Source organism: Globicephala melas, chromosome 1, assembly GCF_963455315.2.
Source record: "Globicephala melas chromosome 1, mGloMel1.2, whole genome shotgun sequence".
Lineage (NCBI taxonomy): Eukaryota > Metazoa > Chordata > Mammalia > Artiodactyla > Delphinidae > Globicephala > Globicephala melas.
The window spans coordinates 1,554,011-1,574,425 of NC_083314.1; the positions used below are offsets into that span (position 1 = coordinate 1,554,011).

At 61.9% G+C, this 20,415-nt stretch overlaps 2 protein-coding genes and 1 long non-coding RNA gene across 3 annotated transcripts in view; 2 read left to right on the forward strand and 1 right to left on the reverse strand.

Moving 5' to 3' along the window:
* The window catches only part of CACNA1S (calcium voltage-gated channel subunit alpha1 S), a 60,922-nt gene extending 56,678 nt beyond the window's left edge, over window positions 1–4,244 (forward strand). The window contains exons 39-44 of the mRNA XM_030844326.2: window positions 276–404; window positions 1,089–1,339; window positions 2,460–2,545; window positions 3,257–3,348; window positions 3,526–3,621; window positions 3,737–4,244. Coding sequence (XP_030700186.1) covers window positions 276–404; window positions 1,089–1,339; window positions 2,460–2,545; window positions 3,257–3,348; window positions 3,526–3,621; window positions 3,737–3,988 — 906 coding nt within the window. The 3' untranslated portion in view covers window positions 3,989–4,244. The remainder of the gene's footprint in view (window positions 1–275; window positions 405–1,088; window positions 1,340–2,459; window positions 2,546–3,256; window positions 3,349–3,525; window positions 3,622–3,736) is intronic.
* A 4,384-nt stretch (window positions 4,245–8,628) lies between these two features.
* On the reverse strand, window positions 8,629–17,288 carry LOC132594228 (uncharacterized). Its single transcript, XR_009560478.1, has 3 exons — window positions 17,164–17,288; window positions 9,296–9,478; window positions 8,629–8,911 (listed from the first exon to the last, which is right to left on the reverse strand). It is a non-coding gene; the product is annotated as an uncharacterized lncRNA (long non-coding RNA).
* The window catches only part of KIF21B (kinesin family member 21B), a 44,588-nt gene continuing 41,350 nt past the window's right edge, over window positions 17,178–20,415 (forward strand). Inside the window, 2 exon segments of the mRNA XM_030844290.2 lie at window positions 17,178–17,489; window positions 17,491–17,843. Of these exon segments, the coding sequence (XP_030700150.2) occupies window positions 17,178–17,489; window positions 17,491–17,843 (665 nt within the window).

Consider the following 20,415-nt stretch of genomic DNA (forward strand, 5'->3'; position numbering starts at 1 on the left):
ACTGCACTGAGGAGAGGACTTCCCGGCCTGGAGGCCTGGGCGGGGGATGAGACCCCTGTGAGGCCTGGAGAAGATGCCTTGGGAGCCATCAGGGTTAGGATTAGCCCAGCGGCAGAGCAGGAGCCCAGGGGGATCGAATGGGCGGGAGGGGATGGGGCGGAGCTGGGCCTTCAGGGAAGCCCTGGTTGCCGGGATTAGACACGGGGAGGCCGTGAGAAGCAGTGCATCCTCCCCTCCTGGCCTGGGGGTGCCGCTGAGTCCCTCTGTGTCCCCAGGCCGGACTGCGGACCCTTGAGGAAGAGGCAGCCCCTGAGATCCGCCGTACCATCTCGGGAGACCTGACGGCCGAGGAAGAGCTGGAGAGAGCCATGGTGGAGGCCGCGATGGAGGAAGGGATATTCCGGGTGAGTGAGGCCCCGGCCACGCCAGCACGTGCGCGTTCCAGGCCAGGGAGCGGAAAGGAGGCCAGGAGCCCCGCCGTGCAGAACGGGGGGAGCTGAGGATACCCGCCGCCCACACCTCCCAGGACTCTGAACCAATGACCCACCTACCTGAGGTGTCACGTCCTTCCCACCTTCCTCTGCCCAGCCTCCCCGGCCTCCCCTCCCCACAAGCCTGAGGCAACGTCCATCCATCGGAAGCCCCCGTTATCAGATGCCCCAGCTGCTTCCTGTCTCACTGTCCTCCCTCCTAGAGCTGGAGGGTCCCTCACGACCCGCCAGCTGAACCTTCTGGGTTATTCATGAGGAAATGGTGGCCCAGAGAGACCGTCTGAGTCCAGTACCGCTCAGCAAGTTACTTTCGGAGGTTGGACTAGAGCCCGTCCTCCAGACTGCCTGGTTCCGGGCTCCCCGACACCCTGCATTTCGCGTCCCGGTGTCTGGTCCCCGTACAGTTCTTAGGGGTGTCCCGCGTACCCCATCAAACCGAGAACGCCCCGAGGGCGATGGTCTCTTCTCCGGCCTCACAGCCCGCCCTGTTCTCCTCTGGCCTTGTTCCCGGCGCCGTCTGTCGTCCAGGGTGACAGCCCCCGCACATCCATCCCTGGTGCCTGGTCTCAGTCCCTCCCCTGTCCTCCTCGCCCCCAGAGGACCGGAGGCCTGTTTGGCCGGGTGGACAGCTTCCTGGAAAGGACCAACTCCCTGCCTCCACACATGGCCAACCAGAGACCCCTCCAGTTTACTGAAATAGAGATGCAGGAGCTGGAGTCGCCCGTCTTCTTGGAGGACTTCCCTCAACATCCAAGCACCAACCCTCTTGCCCGTGCCAACACCAACAATGCCAACGCCAACGTTGCCGGTGGCAACAGCAACCATGGCAACAGCCCGGCATTTTTCAGGTAGTGGCGGCAACCGTCAGCCCGGCACGTAGGGGCTGGGGTGAGACTGGGCAGACATGGTTAGTGGGCTCCGGGCCTTTGGGGGCACCCCGAAACGTGGAGGGTGTGCTTTGCTTGCCTTGCGCCCTTTGCGGTCCAGCCCACGCCTCGCTGCGCAGGAGCCCGGGCCTGGACGGCAGAGACGTGTGTAGCCAGCAGGGGGCAGCCTCGGGTCGGTGTCGGGCAGTGCCCAGCGGTGCTTTTCTTCCGTGGTCTTGGCGGGTCCGGGAAAGGCACACGTTAGGTTAGAAGAAGAGGGCGCATCCTACGAAACCTGAAGAATTAAGATTCAGCCCTTGGATTTGGGTTCCAGGTGGTTCCCATGTCGCCAACCCAGGGCTGAATATGATCTGTTATTACGTGAGTGTCAGGAAAAACAGCAGGATGAGCAGAGAGGGTCTCGGCCGTCGTGGCCTATGGGCTGGGCTCCAAGCAGAGCTTCTATTCTAGACAGCGGGCCCAGGGACTGGGCGTCTCCTTGGCCTGGAGAGGCTGGGCTCCCCTGCCTCAGGAATGGGCGGGACAGGGCAGAGGCCCGGGGAACCACTACTTCCCAGGCTGGGGCTGCCTGCACCCCCTTCTGGCCTGAGACCCCTCAAATTCAGCCCACAAGTCTTGGAGGGTGCCTGCACGTGGGGTCACCGCGGTGCTGGGTGCTGTGGATGTGCAGACCCGGCCCAGCCCCCAGAGGATTGCAGTCTTGTCGGGAGAACGTGCCATGTGATCCGACTGTGACCAAACGAGGTCAAAGAGTAGGTCCTGAGCAGGCCGAGGGCCCAGGACCTAACTGGTTACGGGCATGGAGGAAGCTTCCAGAACTGTGGGCTCTGGGCGGGACACCCCGCGACCAGATGTGAGGGCTCCCGGGTGATCCACGTGCACCCGAGGTTGAGACGCAGTGTCCTCAGGGGTGTGAGGCCCGAGCTGGGCAGGTGTGGGAGGGGCCAGAGAGCAAAGGGGTGCAGATGGGAGGAGAGGAGGCTGGCCTCTCCACAGCGATGGGCCTAGACCCAGAGGGAAAGGGTGTGGGGACCACAGAGGGCAGGAGCCTGTAGCCCCATCAGCCGTGCTTCCATTTCAGCGTCCACTCTGAAGGGGAGCTCCCAGGGGATACAGAGACGCCTGCCACCAGAGGAGGAGCCTCCGCCCGGCCCCAGGGGACCCTGGGTCAGTCTCTCCTGTGCTCCCGAGGGGCTGACCTTCTCCCAGGAAGGCCTGGGGAGCCGCTCTTCCGTCCAGTTGGGGAGCCTGTGGCCGGGAGGGCTGGGAGCCTGTGGCGATGGGAACCAGCTCCTCACCCAGGCAGAGGAAGGGGGCCACCCAGGTGACTGAGGGAGCCGGGGGCGGGTGGTGCACTGTGAAAGGGCCCTCCCTGGCACACCAGGAAGCTCGGACCCCTCCACCCCTGCTGAAGACGGCCCTGGACACACTGACACCTCAGCTCTGCCTTTCAGCAGATGACCGGGCAGCCTCTCAGTGGGTCCTGGACCGCTGTGTGTGACAGTAGGGGCCGGAGGAGGCTGGAGTTCACAGGAGACCAGGGTGCTTGCTGTGTTCCCCAACACAGACGCACGCGCACACACACACATGCACAGTCACACACACACAAACACAAGATCAGCTTGGCCAAAGCTCGTCAGGCTCTGGCCCTGATCCCCTCCCAAACCCACAGGGACAGGGACCAGGGCACGTAGAGTTGGGGGGATGGGCAGTGGGGAGTCCCGCCAGGCCTGGGGTGGGCTGGGCCTCGGCATGTGTCACCCTCTCGGACCCCGAGGATCTCAGGGTGGGGCTGACTGGCCAAGGGGAGCTCTGTCCACCCAGGGCTCCCAGCGGGAGTCAGCAGTCCCTCTGGCCCTCGGCCCACCGTGCCCACAGGACCCCACAGCAAGTCCCATGGGGAGAGGCTGCAGGGACAGCTGCCCCGGAGGGCGATTCGCGGCGCTCGGGCACCTGCCAACCCCTGCCAGGTAATGGGCCACAGGCCGGGGAGCTTGCAGTGCTAATTCAACAGCAGAAGGGACAGGACCCCTGGTCCCCCCTTCCTGGGGATCTTGGCTGGGGCTCCGTCTGAAAAGCCGGGGCTTCCTGATCCCAGTGGGCTCCAGCATTCCTGAGGGGTCTTTGCTTCTGTGCACCCGGAACAGCTTGTGGGGACACAGTCTCTGGTGCCCGAGGAAGCACCCCCCAAGGATGGTACCCCCGGGTGCCCGGCCCCAGCCATGGCCCTGCTGATCCGAGAGGTAGGGGGCTAGGAAGGCACTGGACTGCATCCCGGGGTGGCTCTGCAATGGCCCGGGGTGGAGAGGGGCTGAGGCTCCGCGGGAAGACCCACCCGGCCACCGCTCGCGTCTGCAGGCTCTGGTTCGAGGGGGCTTGGACACGTTGGCGGCTGACGCTAAGTTCGTCATGGCAACGGGCCACACCCTGGTGGAAGCCTGCCAGATGGAACTGCAGGAAGTGGAGGTGGCAGCCGCTGAGCTTCTGAAGGGACGAGAGACCCTGGAGGGTGTGGCCAGTGCCCGGGGGCGTTGGAGCCTCGGGTCCTCCCTGGGAAGCCTCGACCAGCATCAAGGCTCCCAGGAGACCCTCATTCCCCGCAGGCTGTGAAGGCCACGGCGTCAGCCTGGGCTTAGAGCCGGCATGGCCAAGGGTGGGGGGCTGGCGCGGGAGGGTTGGCCCAGCACGGCAGCCCCCCCGTCTCAGCAGCTAGACTTACAAACAGACAGGAACCACCCACAAGGTCAGGAGGTAGATGGACAGGCCCTTCTCCTCACCAGCAAGAGGCGTGATGGGATGGAGCTTCTGGGGTCATTCAAAGAGGCCTGGTCAGTGCCAGCAGGACATTAAAGCCTCCAGGCCTGCAACAGGGCACCTGTCTCTGCTCGTCTCCTTTGGGGGCCCTTCTACACCCTCCGCACACACACACCCCCGCCGTTCCACGGAGGCCCCTCTGCATCATCCTTCTGCAGGAGCAGAGGGGCCACCGTGGAGGAGGCGGTGCTCCTGGACGTCGCTGGGCAGCCCCCCGGGCAGGTCCCCTGCAGCCACCCTTCCCCACTGTCCTGGCCAGAGTCCACGGCCCGCCCGGCCCCAGAGCCTCGGGGGGGCCCTGCTGTCCGCCTGGGGGAGCAGGGCCCGCAGTGCCCCCCTCCCCTCCCGCACCCACCGAGGAGCAGTGTGTAACAGGACGAAGCACGGGCTGTGGCCCCCACTCCCTCCTGCGTGCCGGCTGCGGACACATCCTAGCCCCAGAGCACCGTCGCACGTGGTACCCGCTCGTTCTCCAGCAGCGGGAGAGGCCATGTTGAGGATGCCACACTGGAGGCCCAGAGAGGTGGCTCACGTGCCTGTGTCACACAGCCAGCCAGGGGCAGAGTTAGCACTGGGGTCCCACCAGCGCCCTCCCCTCTTCCCCGGGCAGACGCTTCCCCCGCCGTCAGCTCTCCCACTGGCCTCCCGTGCACCTCCTGGCAACCCCGCCGCCCAGACTGGGAGCCGCATGGGGCAGGGGGATGACGCCCCTGGTGCCCTGCAGACCCGGGGTCCCCGTCAGAGGAGCCATTTCCACTCGTCTCCTCCTCAAACCTCAGCACCAGGGACCCGCCCCCACTCCACCCTCAGCAAGGCTTTGTTCCCTCCTGCACAGAGATGCCCCCAGAAGATCCCTCCCACAGCTCCTGTCACCAGCCTGACGGACAGCCCGCTGTGCCCCTCGCTCCCCGCCCGGCCCCCCGACCCAGCAGGAGCCCGCTCTCCTGCAGCCGACCCTCGGCCAGCCCAGCCACCGTCCGCCCCTCCTCACTGCCCTCCTCCACCTGCACGTCCGTCCTGGCCGTCCCCCTGCCGTCCAGCTACCTGCCGTCTCTCACCTGTCTACCTGTCTCTCCCCTGCCACCTGGTTAGTTCATTCCTGAGGACCACGCCTCTCACCTGGGCCGGCTCCCCTCCCCTGTGCTCGCCTGGTGCCAGGCGGGCCGCCTTCGGCCCCACCCCTGCTCTGAGACCCTGGGAGTCCGAGCTCACCCAGTTTCTAGCCCTCGTGAGGTGCTGTCACCTCTCCCTCCTTCCTGCAAGGCCCGTGGCCTTGGCTCTCCCGAGTTACCTCCCCTTTCCCGTCTCCCTCCTGCAGCCTCCCTGTCACCTGTCCCCAGGCCAGCCACCTCTCTGGGGAGGGGCGTCCTCAGGCTTCTGTGTCCTGCATCCTTGTTTCCCGCTGGCTCAGTCCCCCAGACGCTCCCATCACTCTCCTGACGCGGTGCTGGCAGTCCGCACTGCGCGGCCGGCCCATCTCCTCTAGGCGTCGATCCTGTGCCGCTCCTTGTCAGCTCTGCGGATGTCCCACTCGTGCCCAAAGCACATCGTGTCCAAAGTCGACCTCCTCACCCGTCCCCGCAGCCTGCTGACCTCAGGGCCCTAGCCCCTGTTCAACCCGGGAGTCTGAGTGCTGTCCGGACTCCTACCCTCCCCCACTGTGCCCTGGGGACTCCCCCTCCAAGTAGTTCTCAAACCTGTCCCCTCCGCGTGTGACTTTCCTGACACTCAGTCCTCGTTTCATGCCTTGTCTATTGTGCCTCGGAACAGCCTCCCAGCACCACCCCCCTCCCTCCCAGCCTGACCCTGACCCTTCTAAACAGAGAAACCTGCTGTCTTATCCCCCAACGGAAAACCCTTAAAGGCCCCCAAAGCCTCAGAATATGGTGCAGAACCCTTGCCTGGGCTGCAGGCAGCTCCGACCCAGCCCTGGCCCTCATGCCGGGGTGCTTGCCCTCCCAGCCCCCTGCAGCCCAGCCGGGGGCAGCTGCCCGCCCCTCTGAGCGCCACATGCCGTTCTGGGGAGAAACTTCCCGAACCCTCAACCCCACGGACCCCTTGGCCATCATCTTCCACATCTCAGCTTCTCTAATACTTCCCGCAGAATGCATCCCCCGGGTGCCCCCAAACGCTCGAGGTGGCCCAGCGACGGGACACGTGTTTCCCCATCGCGGCCGGGGTCACCCCTGCTCTGTGACGTTTATTTTACACCGGACTGAGGCCAAGTTCCACGAAAGCAGGAGCAGGTCCACCAGGCTGGCCCTTAACCCCAGAGCTGAGCACTTTTCAACACAGACGAGCGGCTCAGTCACTGTCAGATCAATGCAGGGAAGTGCTGAGAAGTGTGGCCCTGCCCCGGCTGACAGCCCGCCCGCCCAGGGCCACCTGCTCAGGGCTGCAGCCTCGGGCCCTCACTGCCCAGTGCCCGGGGAGGCGGGGCAGGAATCGGCCTCCAGGGGTGCAGGCTGACTCCTCAGTTTCAGCCCCACCCAGCCAGCCGCTCCAACTGTCCCCTCCAATGCCTCCTCTTGGCGGGGAGCTGAAATAATCCCCCTCGCAGCGTGGCTGAAAAACTAAATAACCTGGGGCACACGTGAAAGGGCTTCGTACGCTGCAAAGGTCTATAGAAGGACGTTTCCATTTACAAGCGGGACCGGAGCATCTTATATCAATACCTAACCTGTACAGAATACCAACGGTACAGCAGGCCCTGCTCCAAGCCTTCTGCGTAGATTAAATATTTAATCCTCTTGATACCGAGGAAGTATCAGCCTCCTTTTCCAAGTATGAGCCGGAGAGGACAGGTAACGTGCCCAAGGCCCCGCAGCGGGTAGGAGGGCCAAGGCCCGATTCAGCCCCACAGCCCTGAGGCCTGCGCCATTTGGCACGTCTGTGCCGGGCCTCCCAGCCCACGCGACAGGTGTACACGTGCACACGGGCTCTGAGGAACCTTCCAGCTCTCACCCTTTCCGAAAGTTCAGGCAGTTTCCTCTGCAACGTGCAGGACGTTCTAATTTGTCAGAATGTACAAAATCTTGCCTCTCCCCGGCTCCCCTTCAAATAATCGCTGGGTTTCTCCATAGAGGGCCCCCAGGCCACTCAGGTAAAGTATAAAAGGAACACGGGTGTGGAAGGCTGAGGGCCGGGGGCCTTGCGGGGAGCAGGCAGGCCCCTCCTGTCAGCCGGGCCGTCCGACAGAGCCGGTGTCCAGAGGGGCTGGCGGGCCACCTTCTGTCGTCTGGGGGCACTGGCCAGGGCGCCGCCTGCCGCACGCCTAGCTTCTCTTGGCCAGTTCCCTGCAGACCTGGGATCCCGCTGCTGGGGGGCGGGGCAGGGGGAAATCTGCCAGAGGGGGCGGGGCGCAGCTTGGGGGAGTGGTGGGCGCTGAGCCTCATGCCGGGTGCTGAGACCCAGGGGAGCCATCCCTGCCTTCTGGGAGGTGCGGAGCTCAGCTGGAGTATCTCTGGACCGAGGAGGCTGGGCTCGGTTCCAGGCCCTCCTCAGAGCGGGGTGGCGCGGCTCCCGCCCCAGCTGTGGTCCCAGTGCGTTTCCAGGCCCAGCTCTGGATGGGGCCGAGAGGTCCCTGAAGCAGGGGCATGGCTGCCCTCTGCAGGGTGAAGGAGCACAGCCTTGGAGCTGGACCCACCCGTGCGGCCCCGAGTCCCTCCACCTGCCTCCATGCTCTGATGCGAGGCGCTCACAGACCCTTTCGAGCTTCTGCCCCTCGCCCTGTACAATGGGGATAAACTCCTACAGTGCAGGCTGCTGGAAGGTGTGAAAGTGACCTTGGAAGGGCCTGGCCCTCAGTGAGCAGCTGCTGTTTCGATTCTGTCAGACGCTGGCTGCAGAAAATCCAGAGGTTACGACGGCAGGAGGCTGAGTGTCTCACAGGATGCTGGGCAGCTCGGCTCTCAGCCCAGCATCTCAGCGTCGGGCCTGGTCCTCCCACAGGCCCTGCAATTCTTAGCCGTAGCCCTCGGGTGTGGAGGCCGGCTCCACAGGTCACTTAGAAAAGGCACTGACGACCCAGAGCTAACCTTGACCCATTTTCTGGCATCTGATCCCAGTAACACGTCACTCCTGCCTTGGGACTGACGGCTTATGATGGCGAGTGACACTCCCCACTGCACCAAGGTTCCTGCTGCCGGTTTACCGACGAGGTGACTGAGGGGCAGCGTCTCCCAGCTGGAAGGGGCAGGGCTGGATTTGTCCCCGAGCTTTCTAATCCCATTGCTTCTTTTTCCTGTGCCATACTGCTGTCTCCTAAATGGAACTTAAATCCAGTTTAGTAAGCCAGGGAACAGAAGCGTTTTAAAAGAAGCCTGCCATAAATACAGAGGGTAAAATAATAATTCTGGTGTCGAACACGAATTCAAAAACGCTAGGATGTCAGAGCAGCACGTTGAGGGTCACAGGCGGGGATGTGGAGGATTCAGAGGAGGGAGAGCTGAGGGCTGTTTGTTTAAATAAAACCATCAGCAGAGGAGATTCCACTGTGTTAAGAAAGGAAACCAAGACCCAGAGGAGGAAAGGGCCGTGGAGCCCAGCATCCGAGTCCGTGCGAGGAGCCTGGTTCCAGAAGGAGGCCAGTGAGACCTGCAGACCCAGCCCAGCCCACTTCCAGTCGTGGGCCCTTTAAAATATCTCCACCAGCGGTGTCGTCATGCAGAGAATGATAACATCTGACGTCATCAAGGCCGGTTCCGGTTCACGCAGTGCCTGATGGACACAATCTCACATGTAGCCTTTGCAACACCGCCCAGGAAGTGGGTATTGCTGTGGGGCCCATTCCGGGAAAAGCCAAGTCACTCACCCACCGAGAAGCAGTGAGGCCAGGTGTCCGACAGGGGCCTGGACGCTGCTCTTGAGCTGCCGGCACCCCGTATTATCAGGAGGATCGCAGGACAATCCCTGACCCAGTCCCACCTCGTCCTCTACTGATCTGGCCCAAGCCCCTTCCCACACCCCGCCAAGCGCCCGTCCAAGCCCACGCAGCCCCACGCGCTCAGCACCCCTCTGCACCCGGTAGCCCTCCGTCCTCCGTCTCAGCCGGGCCCCTCTGATGGCCCCAGGAAACTCTGCCAACTAGAGAAGGCCACTCACCACCCAGTTCCACAAGAATGAAGTCACTGACACTGTGTCGCGGACCTTCGACTCCCGCTGAAACGAGGTCAGAGCGACGAGGAATGGGGCTCTCTGTGCTTTGTGAGAAACTGGCAGAACAGGCCTTCAGAGAGTTCTATAGTTTCACACTTGATGAGCCCAATTTCGTGCGTCTTCTCACACCTAGAAAAGCACTAAAGTCATCATTGGAAGCATCCGCTCCTGGTGACGAGCAGCCCCTTACCGAGAGGTGTGCCTGAGTGCAGCCCCCCTTCTCCAAATCACAGGCATGCTGACTCCCCCCTTCAGAGCTACGCAGAGCCTGTCTCCCGGGCTGTCGTCCTCAGTAAGTCTCCGAACAAAACTGAACTCACAGCTCTCGCATCGTGCGCTTTTTTATTCAGTTGATGATTCTTAGCACTCACTTTTACTGTAGCACTTGTTACATTGTATCATACCTAGGAGGCTACAGCTTGTTTTTTGCAAGTATACAGTGTTTCCCAAAGGTAGTAGATTTCTTTATCAACTTTGTGTCCCCAGCAAGGAGAAAAGGAAGGGAGGAAGAAAGGAAGAGAGGGAGGTGGGAAGGGCAACCGCCAGAGACACGCTAAGTAAACCGCTAAACAACAGGCATTACATTGAATCGTTTGAAATTGCCAACATTCTACCCCTTTTGTCTACAAATAGGCAATCTGACAATATTTAACCTACTACAATGAGGGTGGGTTTCCCCACTGCCCAGCGCCACAAGCCCACCCCCGCCCCTCTGGGGAGCAGAGCCCCGCCTTTCGTCTGGGGGCTGTGTATGTGTGTCCTGATGTCCTGATCACACACATCGGCTGGGAGAGAGTCTCACAAGGTGGGCGCCAGGTCAGGGCTGTTCTCGGGCAGCGTGCGGGGGGGGGGGGCGCTCCCGGCACCTGTCACCACTTGAGGGGCCCCCACTGACAGGGGGCCATGAGGAGTGTCTGCAGGGGTGCCCAGCGGCTTCCGCACCAGGCACTGTGAGTTTAACTGTCTCTCCGGGAGCCCACCCCCTCCTCTGCCGGACCTAGGGGCACTCATCAGTCTGGCCTGGGGGTGGGAGGCAGACCTGGGCGCCCCTCCCCTCCGCATTCGTGCTAGTTCAGGTCCAGACTTAGACCCCCGAAGGCCCCCCAGGGCGGGCCTTCTCCTGGGATCCTCCAACCCAGTTTGGAAGTCAAAGAGGAAAGAAGTTCCTTCATGCTCTCCACACCCTCCCTCCTCCCTAATCCCCTCAAGGCAAAGAGTCCCCACTGTCAACTGGTACCGGAGTCAGGGATGGGGGCGCCCCCCCCCCCCGGGGACTCAAGAGATAATTTCACCTCAGGCCGATGCAGGCTGTCATGGTCAAAGGGCCTTTGAAATTCCCCTACAATTGTCCCGTGAGATTCAGCACACACACACACACACACACACACACACACACACACACACACACACACACACACACACACACACACACACACACACACACACACACACACACACACACACACACACACACACACACACACACACACACACACACACACACCCCGGGGTGCTGGCACTCAAGACTGTCCACAGAATCCTCAGTCTGGCTGCATGTTTGGCGAGCCGGCACTTTAGAGGTTAATCCTGCGTGATCGCCCTCCACCGCCTCCCTCTCCTCCTATTTTTAACGTGTTAAATGCTCCTTTGCTGGCCACTGGCTCTGCAGCTTTTGGGTGAAGCAAAAAGCTATTAAAACGCGAGGAAAGGATGCTCCCTCCGGGACAGAAATCAAGAGCTCCCGGGCAGGGTGGGGTTATCCATAATTTCACGAGAGGAAGCGGGAGGGGGATGGCTCCTCTGGGGCCCTGGCTAGGGCCTTCTCCCCCGCCTCACCAGGTGGGGGGGGGGGCTCCACCCCCACACCTCCTCTCTCGGGGTCCCCAGTCCTGTGGCGTCACCTCGTCTCTGGCTCCCCCAGCGCGGGTCCTGGCTGGCGTCCACCTTCCCTCTCTGTGCTCCTAATTCCCCACCACTGTCCTCCTGCTGGCGGAGGGGGACCCTCCGGGAGCCCGCAGGCCACATGGGGCCAGGCAGAGGGCTCAGCTAACCTTCAGGTGGCCAGGACTCCAGGTGACTGTCCTAGTGACCCGGGTAAGTCACCAGCCGCCCTGCACCTCTGTGTGAGCAATGAGGTTAGAGCAAATGACCTCTTTTAAAATCAGTTTGTTGAGCGATAATTAACTTATAATAAACTGGACATAAAGTACACAGCTGGATTGTTTCTGAAAAACGTCTACCCCCGTGGAGCTGCCAGCGCCACCAGGATAATAGCTATGTCCACCCCCCCATGATTTCTGGGTGCCTGTTGGTGACCCCTCCTCTGCTCCTCCCGACTCTGTTCGAGACCCTCCCCCAGTCAGGCACCCTCTGGGCCACTCGATGGCTCAGGTTGCATTTTCTAGATTTTCACCTCCGTGGACGTACAAGGCACGGGCTCTTCTGGGGCTGGCGTCCGCCACTCAGCACAGTTATTCTGCGGTTCATCCGCGCCCTATCGTGTACCGATGGTCCTGTCCCTTTCATTGCTGAGTAGCGTCCATTGTGCGATACTCCACATTTACCCTTTCATCCCAGTTCGGCGCCACAAAAAGCTGCTAGGACACCCACATCCGGGTCTTTGCAGCAGGTGGCAGCTCTGCAGCTGCCGGGGCCCCACCACCATTTTCCTCCACAGGGATCCGACTCAGGAGGAAGCAGGAAACCCTTGCTTGGGTTTGAACCCCGCTCTGCCACTTGTGGTGCGACCCTGGGCACCTCTCGGTGTCCTTCGTTCTACAGGGACGAGAGCTGCTCCCAGCTCCTCGGGGAGCCGGGAGCCGTACAGGACAGCCCAGACCTGAAGCGCTCTGCACGGCACCAAGCGCCACATTCAGAAATGGCAGCTGTTGGTACGTTGCCTCTGAGAAGTTGGATCTGTCTGGGGTCTCTGGGCAGTTACCCAACCCTTTGCGGCAGCCCTATTTCAGTGAGGGCTGAGGGAAAGGGTGACTTGAGCAGGGCCAGGCTTTGAGCTGGGGGTTAGCACAGGTGTGTCCCGACACCCACCTCCACGACCGTTCCTCGGCAGGCAATGGGCAGTGGCACTGAAAGGCCCTGGGGTTTTTCTAATTGCTTTTCTTAGTGGATCCCGAGGACCGCTGAGGGACGCTCAGCACAGCCGGCGGCCAGAGGTGGATGGGAAACCACGCTCCTTCGGTGAGTCCCCAGGAGCCAGCAATCTGCAAACATCACGGGGGGCGGAGACAGGTGGAGCAGAGAGGCTGCTACCCGCTTCTACCTGCCCACAAGGCTCCGTGCGGCACGGAGACCAGAAGCCCAAAGGGGCGTCTGTGAGTCCGAGGTGGGCAGCTAGAGTCCTGGGAGGCTCTGGGCCCTCAGGCATCTTTCCAGACCAGAATTCTGGCTCTGCGCCTCACTAAGGACGTCAGTTCGGGTAGGGTGGGCTTTGCCAAGGTAACACACAAGCTCGTGATTTCAGTGGCTGAACACAATGAAAGTTCATGCCTTGCGTACGCTCTGCACAACATCAACTTGTGTGCTGTGCCGGGGCGCAGAAAGCTTCCACCTGCAAGTAATACGTGTGAGCTCTGGTCACGTTTCATTGGTCAAAGGACGTCCCAGGGCCACGGCTAACACCAGAATGAGGGCATGCGGCCTGCCCTATGCCACAGGCAGAGGGCCGGAAATATTTGGTGGAGGCATTAATGACCAGGACACTAGCCAAGTGACCTGTGAGCCCATTTCCTCTTCTGCAAACTGAGAACAATGAAGGTATTTGCCTCACAGACTGTTGTGAGGATTATAAAAAACACACGTAACACCCTTGGCACAGGGTAGCCCTGGGGCGAGTAGAATGAAATTCAGATGCTCCTCCAGGTGGCCCCCAGGGAGGCTGAGCCCAGGGGCATCCATGCTCCGCAGGGGTCTCCCACCTCTGCAGACACGTACCCGGCTACCCCTCCACCCAGCAGCCTGCAGAGGCTGGAAACTCTCCTCCTCCCAGATCAACAAGGACCCCCTTGGGTGGGCAGACCTCAGCGCCACACCCCCTGCTCCCAGACTCACCCACACTCATCTCTGACTTCCTGTCAGTCTTTATGACAAATTCGCCGTCTGTCCAGTCAGAGGACGGGGGCGCATGAAAGAAGGGAGGGAGATTCTACGGGACATGAAGGAACTTCTTTTCTCTGCTGTGCAGGGCCTCGTGCTGGGTGGTCCACCCAGGTTACCCCTTTTTGACCTCATGATAGACCACGATGAGGGGCGTGTGAGCGTCCTCGTTTTGAGGTTAGGGAACTTGCCCAGGTCACCCCGCTTCAAGTGGCAGAGCTGGACCTGAACCCACATCTCTGTGACTCCGGCTTCCAGGCTGTCTTCTGCTATTTTGTGCAGACTTGACTTTTACACAGTCATGAGCTCACACACAGCCCAGGCTCGGGCGTTCGGCCTTCGGGTCCTATCACGCTGTGGTGGAAACCGCCCCCTCTGGGGCTTTTGGCGCCAGCTCAGAGGCTTACTGTGTGGCTCTGGACAAGTTTCTTCACCTCTCTGGGCCTCAGTTTCCTCACCTGAAGATGAGGAACTAGCTGTTGAACTAGATGACCTTAGGGACTCTAGGATTCTGGGACATTGAGGCTGCCCGTACCTGCTCCCGCCTTGGGCTCTAACACTGTATTAGAAAGCACTGCAGAGAGGAATGGACGAAGACCCGGTATTTGAGGTTACGCGGTGTATTAAACCCTTATCAACATCTGAAACCAAAAGTAGTGTGTTGTTGTTTTTTAAAGAGACTGTTGGGTATTTGTAATCCACAGCAGTTCTCTCTTTCTTGCTATTTATAACAAATTCTGGTTTCCTCTATGGCTAAGTCTGTCTCCTTCCATAACAGGGGAAGTCAGGCTGTGCCCTCGCTGAGCAGAGGTCCCCATGTCTGCACCCCAGTAGGCCCTCTCTGGGGTTTGGAGCTCCTGCTGGCGAGCAGGACTCTGGGCTCTGTCCCCGGCTGGGCCGCCTGCCAGCAGGGTGGGCTAAGGCCTGATCTCCCAGGAACCCAGCTGGGCAAGCCTGGGGGCTGCAGCTGGAGGCCGGGAGCTCTGTATCCTGCACGCCCAGAACTCCCGGTCGACGCTCAGATACTTCCTCCAAATGCCAGTGCCTGGTGCTAATGCTGAAGAAGAACCACAGAACGGGACTGAAGTAAAGGCCGCCATCTGGGAGCTTTCTAGGGCTTAAGGGTATCTCGTAGGTGTTCTGATTTGTTACTGTAGGGTTGAGAACCAGGCCGACCTGAGAGATCTGGGCCAGATGGCTGCCCCCAGGTGCTGCCGGAGTATTGTCTCTGCAGTAGCCCGGGAGCCTCCTGCCGTGGAGCTCCCCTCACAACTCCCCAGGGTCCCATCTGCCCAGACGCCCACCACTCCCGTCAGGAGAGATGACGGAGGTCCAAGACGCCTGGGGGAGGGCCTCAGCTCGGGACAAGAGCTGAGGCTCAAACTGCAGTCCAGTAGGGGGGAGGATGGGGCCAAACACAGGGTAGCGTGTGTGTGTGTGTGTGTGTGTGTGTGTGTGTGCGCGCGCGCGCGTGTAGGAGGGGGGGAGATAACGCATGCAGGCAGCTGATGCGGAGAAGCCTCAGGGTTTGGGAAGGAGGGGAGGAAAGAGGGGCAGCGGGAGGAGGGGGTGGGCTGAGAACACACCTGAGGAGGAAGCAGGGCTGTGCTGAGGCTGGACACCCACTAAGAGGGCGGGCGCCCTCCTGGGCTTCCCCTGGCCCTGTAACTAATCTGCCCAGTCTGTGGTTTAGGCCTCCTTACTACCCCTTGGATCCCCATCTGACCTTCTCGCCTCGGGACAGCAGCTCCAGGAGTCTGGACATCTAGCTGCCCTGCTGCTCCCTGGTGGCCCAGGAGGGAGCCTCCCTGAGGCCCTGACCTCTAGGAGGCCTGACTTTCCATCCCATGTGCCTCCCTGCTCCTCCTGGCTCGACACCCTGTGACCTGGAGGGATGGGGGGGTGGGGGGCTGGGGAGACAGCGGCTCTGGCGCCATTTCCCAGCAGTGAAACTGTGAGTCAGAAGGTCACCTACTCTCGGAAGTCAGAGAGGACCTCTGGAGGCAGGAAACCAGAGTCGGGCCCGGAGAAGCCCAGAGTCTGGTGGGCAGGAGAGCAGCTTTGCAAAATGCAACGTTGTCAAAAAAAAAAAAAAAAAAAATGCAACGTTGTCATCCGAGAGCACAAGCCTGGAACACAAGCTGGGGAGCTGTGCTCCCTGCGCAGCTGCTCGGAGGTGATCTGGGAGCCTGGAACCCGACACATGAGGTCAAATCCTGGGTCTGTTGCTTATACGCTGGGTGAGGCGCAGTGTCCCTGTCGGCAAAACTGCAAAAGAATAAAGCCTAGCTCACAAGGTGATGAGCGTGAAATGAGAACGCGCATGTAAAGTACCTCGTTTGTGTAGCTGGTCCCTAACTGTCAGTCTCCTCCCCACCTTATCTTGGTTGGAAGAGAATGTGCAGGATCTCACTCAGCACTCTGCTGGCCTCCTGCTCTGGCCGGAGAACCTACCTGCTGGCCCCAGAAAGACCTTCCTCTAGGTTCCAATGCTAGTGGAAGGGGCAGGATCCCCCCGGGCTCCCCCACTCCCCTGCCCCTCCTCCACCCTGGGGCACTGCTGGCGGGCGCTGCTCTCTTCCATCAGGACTGGGTAGGGAGTCGGGGGCGCTGATTTGCTCTTGAAATGTGCCCTAGAAATTATCTTTATTTTTTGGTTTGACCATAGTAGGTCAAACCAAACTGGGATCTGGGCTACTGACGGAGCAGTTATCTGTGGGTTGGGTGGGGGAGGGAAAGAAAGGGGGATGGCCCCAAAGCTGCATCCTCAGCCCCTAGGCCATACCTTCTCCAAAACCTCTGGCATGGTTTCATCATCTGTGGGTGATGCAAGAGGCTTGGAGTCAGACTCCCCTTCCTCCCCCGCCGCCCCCCCCGCCCCCCTAGAGCGCTCCTTCCACATCTGGAGCTGCAGCTGGGTCCTCCTCTTGGGCGCTTTCCAGGGAGGGAGCTGGTTGAAGTGGGCGGGGGGGGGGGCGGGGAGGGCAGCTGGTGAGGGGCCCCGTGAATGGCCCCAATGTTGGGAGCTGGGGGCAGGGAGATGGGGCCGGGCTCAGATGGAGGGCAGAGGGCCTGGAAAGGCCACTGTGACTTCCCACGGCACTGGCCACCGCCATCACTGCCCCGTGTTTAACTTCCCAGGGCTCCCCTTGTCCTTTATACCCAAGCGAAGGCAACTGCCCTCCACACCCCCTTCCCACTCACCTCCGCACAACCTCTACCCAGGTGCCCGGAGCTGAGTGCCCGCTTTGTTCCCTGTCTCCCTGGGGCAGCTCGGGCCTCCCACATTGACCCTCTGCCCCCACGGCCACAACAAGCAGAGTGTGAGCCAGGCGGGGAGAGGGGTCATCTGTGGGTCACAAAGGTCACTGGAGCCTCCGTGGTCTCACAGAAGGGAGGGGCCGTCTGGCCGGGGATCAACCCAAAGATGAACTTTAGGGTTCACCTAAAGTTGTAGGGAAGGGTGCAGGGTGGAGGTGGAGGGAATTTTAGTTAGACACTAGCAAGAATCCCCCTCAATAAAGGCTGGCAAATTCACTGGAATAAATGCAGAAGGGAGGCTTTCCGGGCGCTTTCAGAATACAAACCGCCAGGCGCTGTGGGACCCTTTGCAGAGAAGCGCTGGGCCCAGAGACCCGGGTTCTTACCCTGGCTTAGCCACTAACTCCTGTGTAACCTCGGTAGTTCCCCTCTCTGCGTACCGGTTTCCGCATTAATGGGCTGGGGTCCCACCGAGGCTGAGGGTCTGCGGCTCCGGGGTCCGAGGCTCCGGCGCGGTCAGCTCCTCGGCCCGCGTCCCTCCGCGCCCCCCAGACCACCCGGCCAGGCCCCCAGCAAACGCGTGGACATGAGGCGAGGGGTTCCTTTAAAGGCTTCCGCCCCGCCCCTGCTGCCGGCTCGGGCTTTCGATTGGTGCATCAGCCTCGGGGGCGGAGCTAGGGGCGGAGCCGGGACTGGTTCGGGGGCGGAGCCTCCGCCGGGCCGGCCCCCGCCCCCTTTGTTCGTGCGGCGGCGGGAGGCGCTGCGGGGCTGGAGGTGCGCGCGCGGGAGCCGCGTCGTGGGGAGCGGGTCGCGCCCGGGCTGTCAGCTGGCTCCGCGCCGCCGCCCGATGGCTCGAGGGGGCGCGCGGGCCCGGCCCCGGGGGTCCTCCGCCGGCCGCGTGTGAGCCCTCCGCCGGCCGCCCGCGAGCATGTCACCTCCAGCCGCCGCAGCCTCCGTCCGCAGCGCCCGCGCCCTCGCCTCTAGCAGCCGCAGCCGCAGCCGCAGCCGCAGCCTCCGCCCGGGGCATTGGCCCCCAAGCCCCCGCCCCTGATCGACTCGGGACCCGGCGCCGAAGCACCATGGCGGGCCAGGGGGACTGCTGCGTCAAGGTGGCCGTCAGGTAGGACGGGCGGCGGGGCGCGTGCGCGGAGGACTCGGCTTTGTCTCGCGTGGGCGCGGGGCGGGGGTCCGGGGGTCCCGGGGAGCCGCTCGACCCGCAGTCGGCGTCCGCGGAGGTCGGGCTGGCCAGGCTGGGGGGCGCCGCGTGCTGGCCCGGCCCCCGCAGGGATCGGCGGCCCCGCGGGCGGCTGGAGGTGGCTTTGTTTGGGTGGTAATTTCGGGCCCCTCTTGGGAGCCCTTAATGATCAGAAAATCGAATAAACAAGGAAATCCGGTATTTCACACCCAGCCCTGGCCCAGGCCGGAGCGTCTGTGTGTTTCCTCTTCGCCTCCCCACGGGCTGCTGTCTCATGCGGGCACAGTGGATGGGGGGAAATTTCCCTGCATCCACCCTAGCCGGCTAGTCCTGCGCTCATGGTCCAGCTGGGGAGGCAGCACGTCGCCCCCGGGCCGGTTCCGCAGACAAAGATCGAGTGCTGCACGAATGGAAGGGCTGGGATGGGGCCTTGGCCCTCCTTGGGGAGTCCGCCGCTTTGGAGAGAACCCTGCCGGCCCTGTCCCAAGAGGGGCTGGGGCTGGGAAGGGAGGATGGGGTGTCTCCGAGGTTCTGAGAGGGCAGGATGCTGTGACGCTGATGCCCATCTTCAGGCTTTCAGACAGAACTGAGCGGGGCAGGGCCGCATGGACTTACCTGGGACTTGAAGGGACATAGAGGCAGAAGTGAGGTGGGCAGAGGACAGGGCACCTGGAGGTGCGGGGCTTTGTGTTGGGTGGGGACACTTCACGCCATGTCACCCCTCCGTTTTTGATTTGGGCTTTTCTGTTTGAGGGGGTCTGATGGTGGGAGAGTGCCAGTCTGGGACTGATCGCCAATGAAGGGATGGTGGAGGACATCATTCAGCCCTGTGTGATGGGGGTGGGAGTCTGAGACCGGGTCTAGGGTGGGTCTGAGCAGGTCTCTGGTTTCCCTGGGTTGTAGATGACCCAGATTCCAGGATTCCAGGGCAGTCACTCGGAGATGACTATGGAAAACACCCCAGGGCAGGTGCCACCACCCCCTCCACACACACACCAGCCACCTGGCCAGCCCTCCGCAGCCCGGAGAGGGTCCGGGGACTGCTGACCACAGCTCTGGGGTTGAGGGAGGGAGACCGAGGTGCCCTCCCCCCACGTCCCCCGCTGCACTCAGAGCATCATTGGGCACAGACTTGTTGACTCCGGACAGCCTGAGACAAAGAGGAGCCCCAAAGGTGCCCGGTGGGCTGGCTGGGCGGGGCCGGGCTGCTGCGTGGCTGACTTTGCGGCAGGATCCCCTGGAGGGGCGAGGGCGAGGGCACGGTGTGGGTGGGAGTGTGGGAGTGGGAAACGTAAATAAGACAGCTGCAGCAGAGTGGGAGAGTCTGGGCGCATCATAAAAGGAAACTGAACCGGGCCTGCGAAGGAGGGCACTGGGGGTGCCCCTCCCAGGGGGCTTTCCTTTAGATTCCATCTTACCCGAGAGAGCCGAACAAAGCCCCCCCCCCCAGCAGGGCCCCCAGGCTAGACTGGGGCAGCGTAAGACGTGGGAAAGCCCATGGCCTTGGCACCTTGTGCAGAGTGAGGAAGAGCTGGTGTTCCTTTCCCACCACCGCCAGAAGTTCCCGGGACCCTTTCCGCCCAGAGGGCACTGTGCCTGCCCACTGCTCCAGCTTCTGCCAGTGACAGGCGTCATCTCTGCTTCCATGGAGATGGCCTTTGGGGGAGCCGGATGCCCCCACTCCTTGCCTCTGTTGCTGATCTGGTTGGAGGGGTGGGGAGATTTGAGCATCAGAAGAGCCGGGCTTGCAGGCCCTCCTGGAAGGTGAAGGCCCCACCCACTCCTCCCCTCCCACCCCAGCCCAAGCGCCCAGCCAGGCACACGCCAGACCTCCGTGCGCAGCTGGCCGTGGAGGGCAGACAATGCCTGGACAGAGCCCAGTTTCTAATCACAAAGCTGAGGACAGGACCTGGCTTGGGCTGGGGCTGGGATGGGGAGCAGATGGTGCCACTGGGGGGCTGTAGGGGAGAATTCTCCGGGCTTTGGGGTCCCCTTCAACCCCCCATCCCCACCCTCGGCAATCGCTTGTCCCACTTAAAGGACTGGGTGGTGGGCTGGAGTAGCGCAGAGCATTGCTGGGAAGCCCCAGGGATTTGGAATTGCCAAGAGCCTAGCCCAGCACGCGCTGAGCTGTCTTTTTGGAAACCCTTTCTTATATCTAACTGAGAATAACTAATGGCAAGCCCTGGGTCCAACTCTTGAGACAGGGAGGCCGGGAAAGAGACAGACTTGGTCTGGGCGGTGGTGGGGTGGGGGGCGGGTGTTGTGTGTATGTGTAAGGGTGGAGGTCCGGGAGCTGCTAGACTAGGTAAGAAGTGCTAGGCCCAGGGCTCTTGGCCCTATAATCTCTCCGGATGAGGATCAAAGCTGGCTTGTCTGCGGAGCCACGGGGAAGGCCAAGGGGGTGCAGAGCCAGAGGAGGCGACTTTCAGGACCTGGGGCTGTGGGATAAGGGGAGAAGGTGTGCGTGTGAGCAGACCCCAAAGCCCCACCCCAG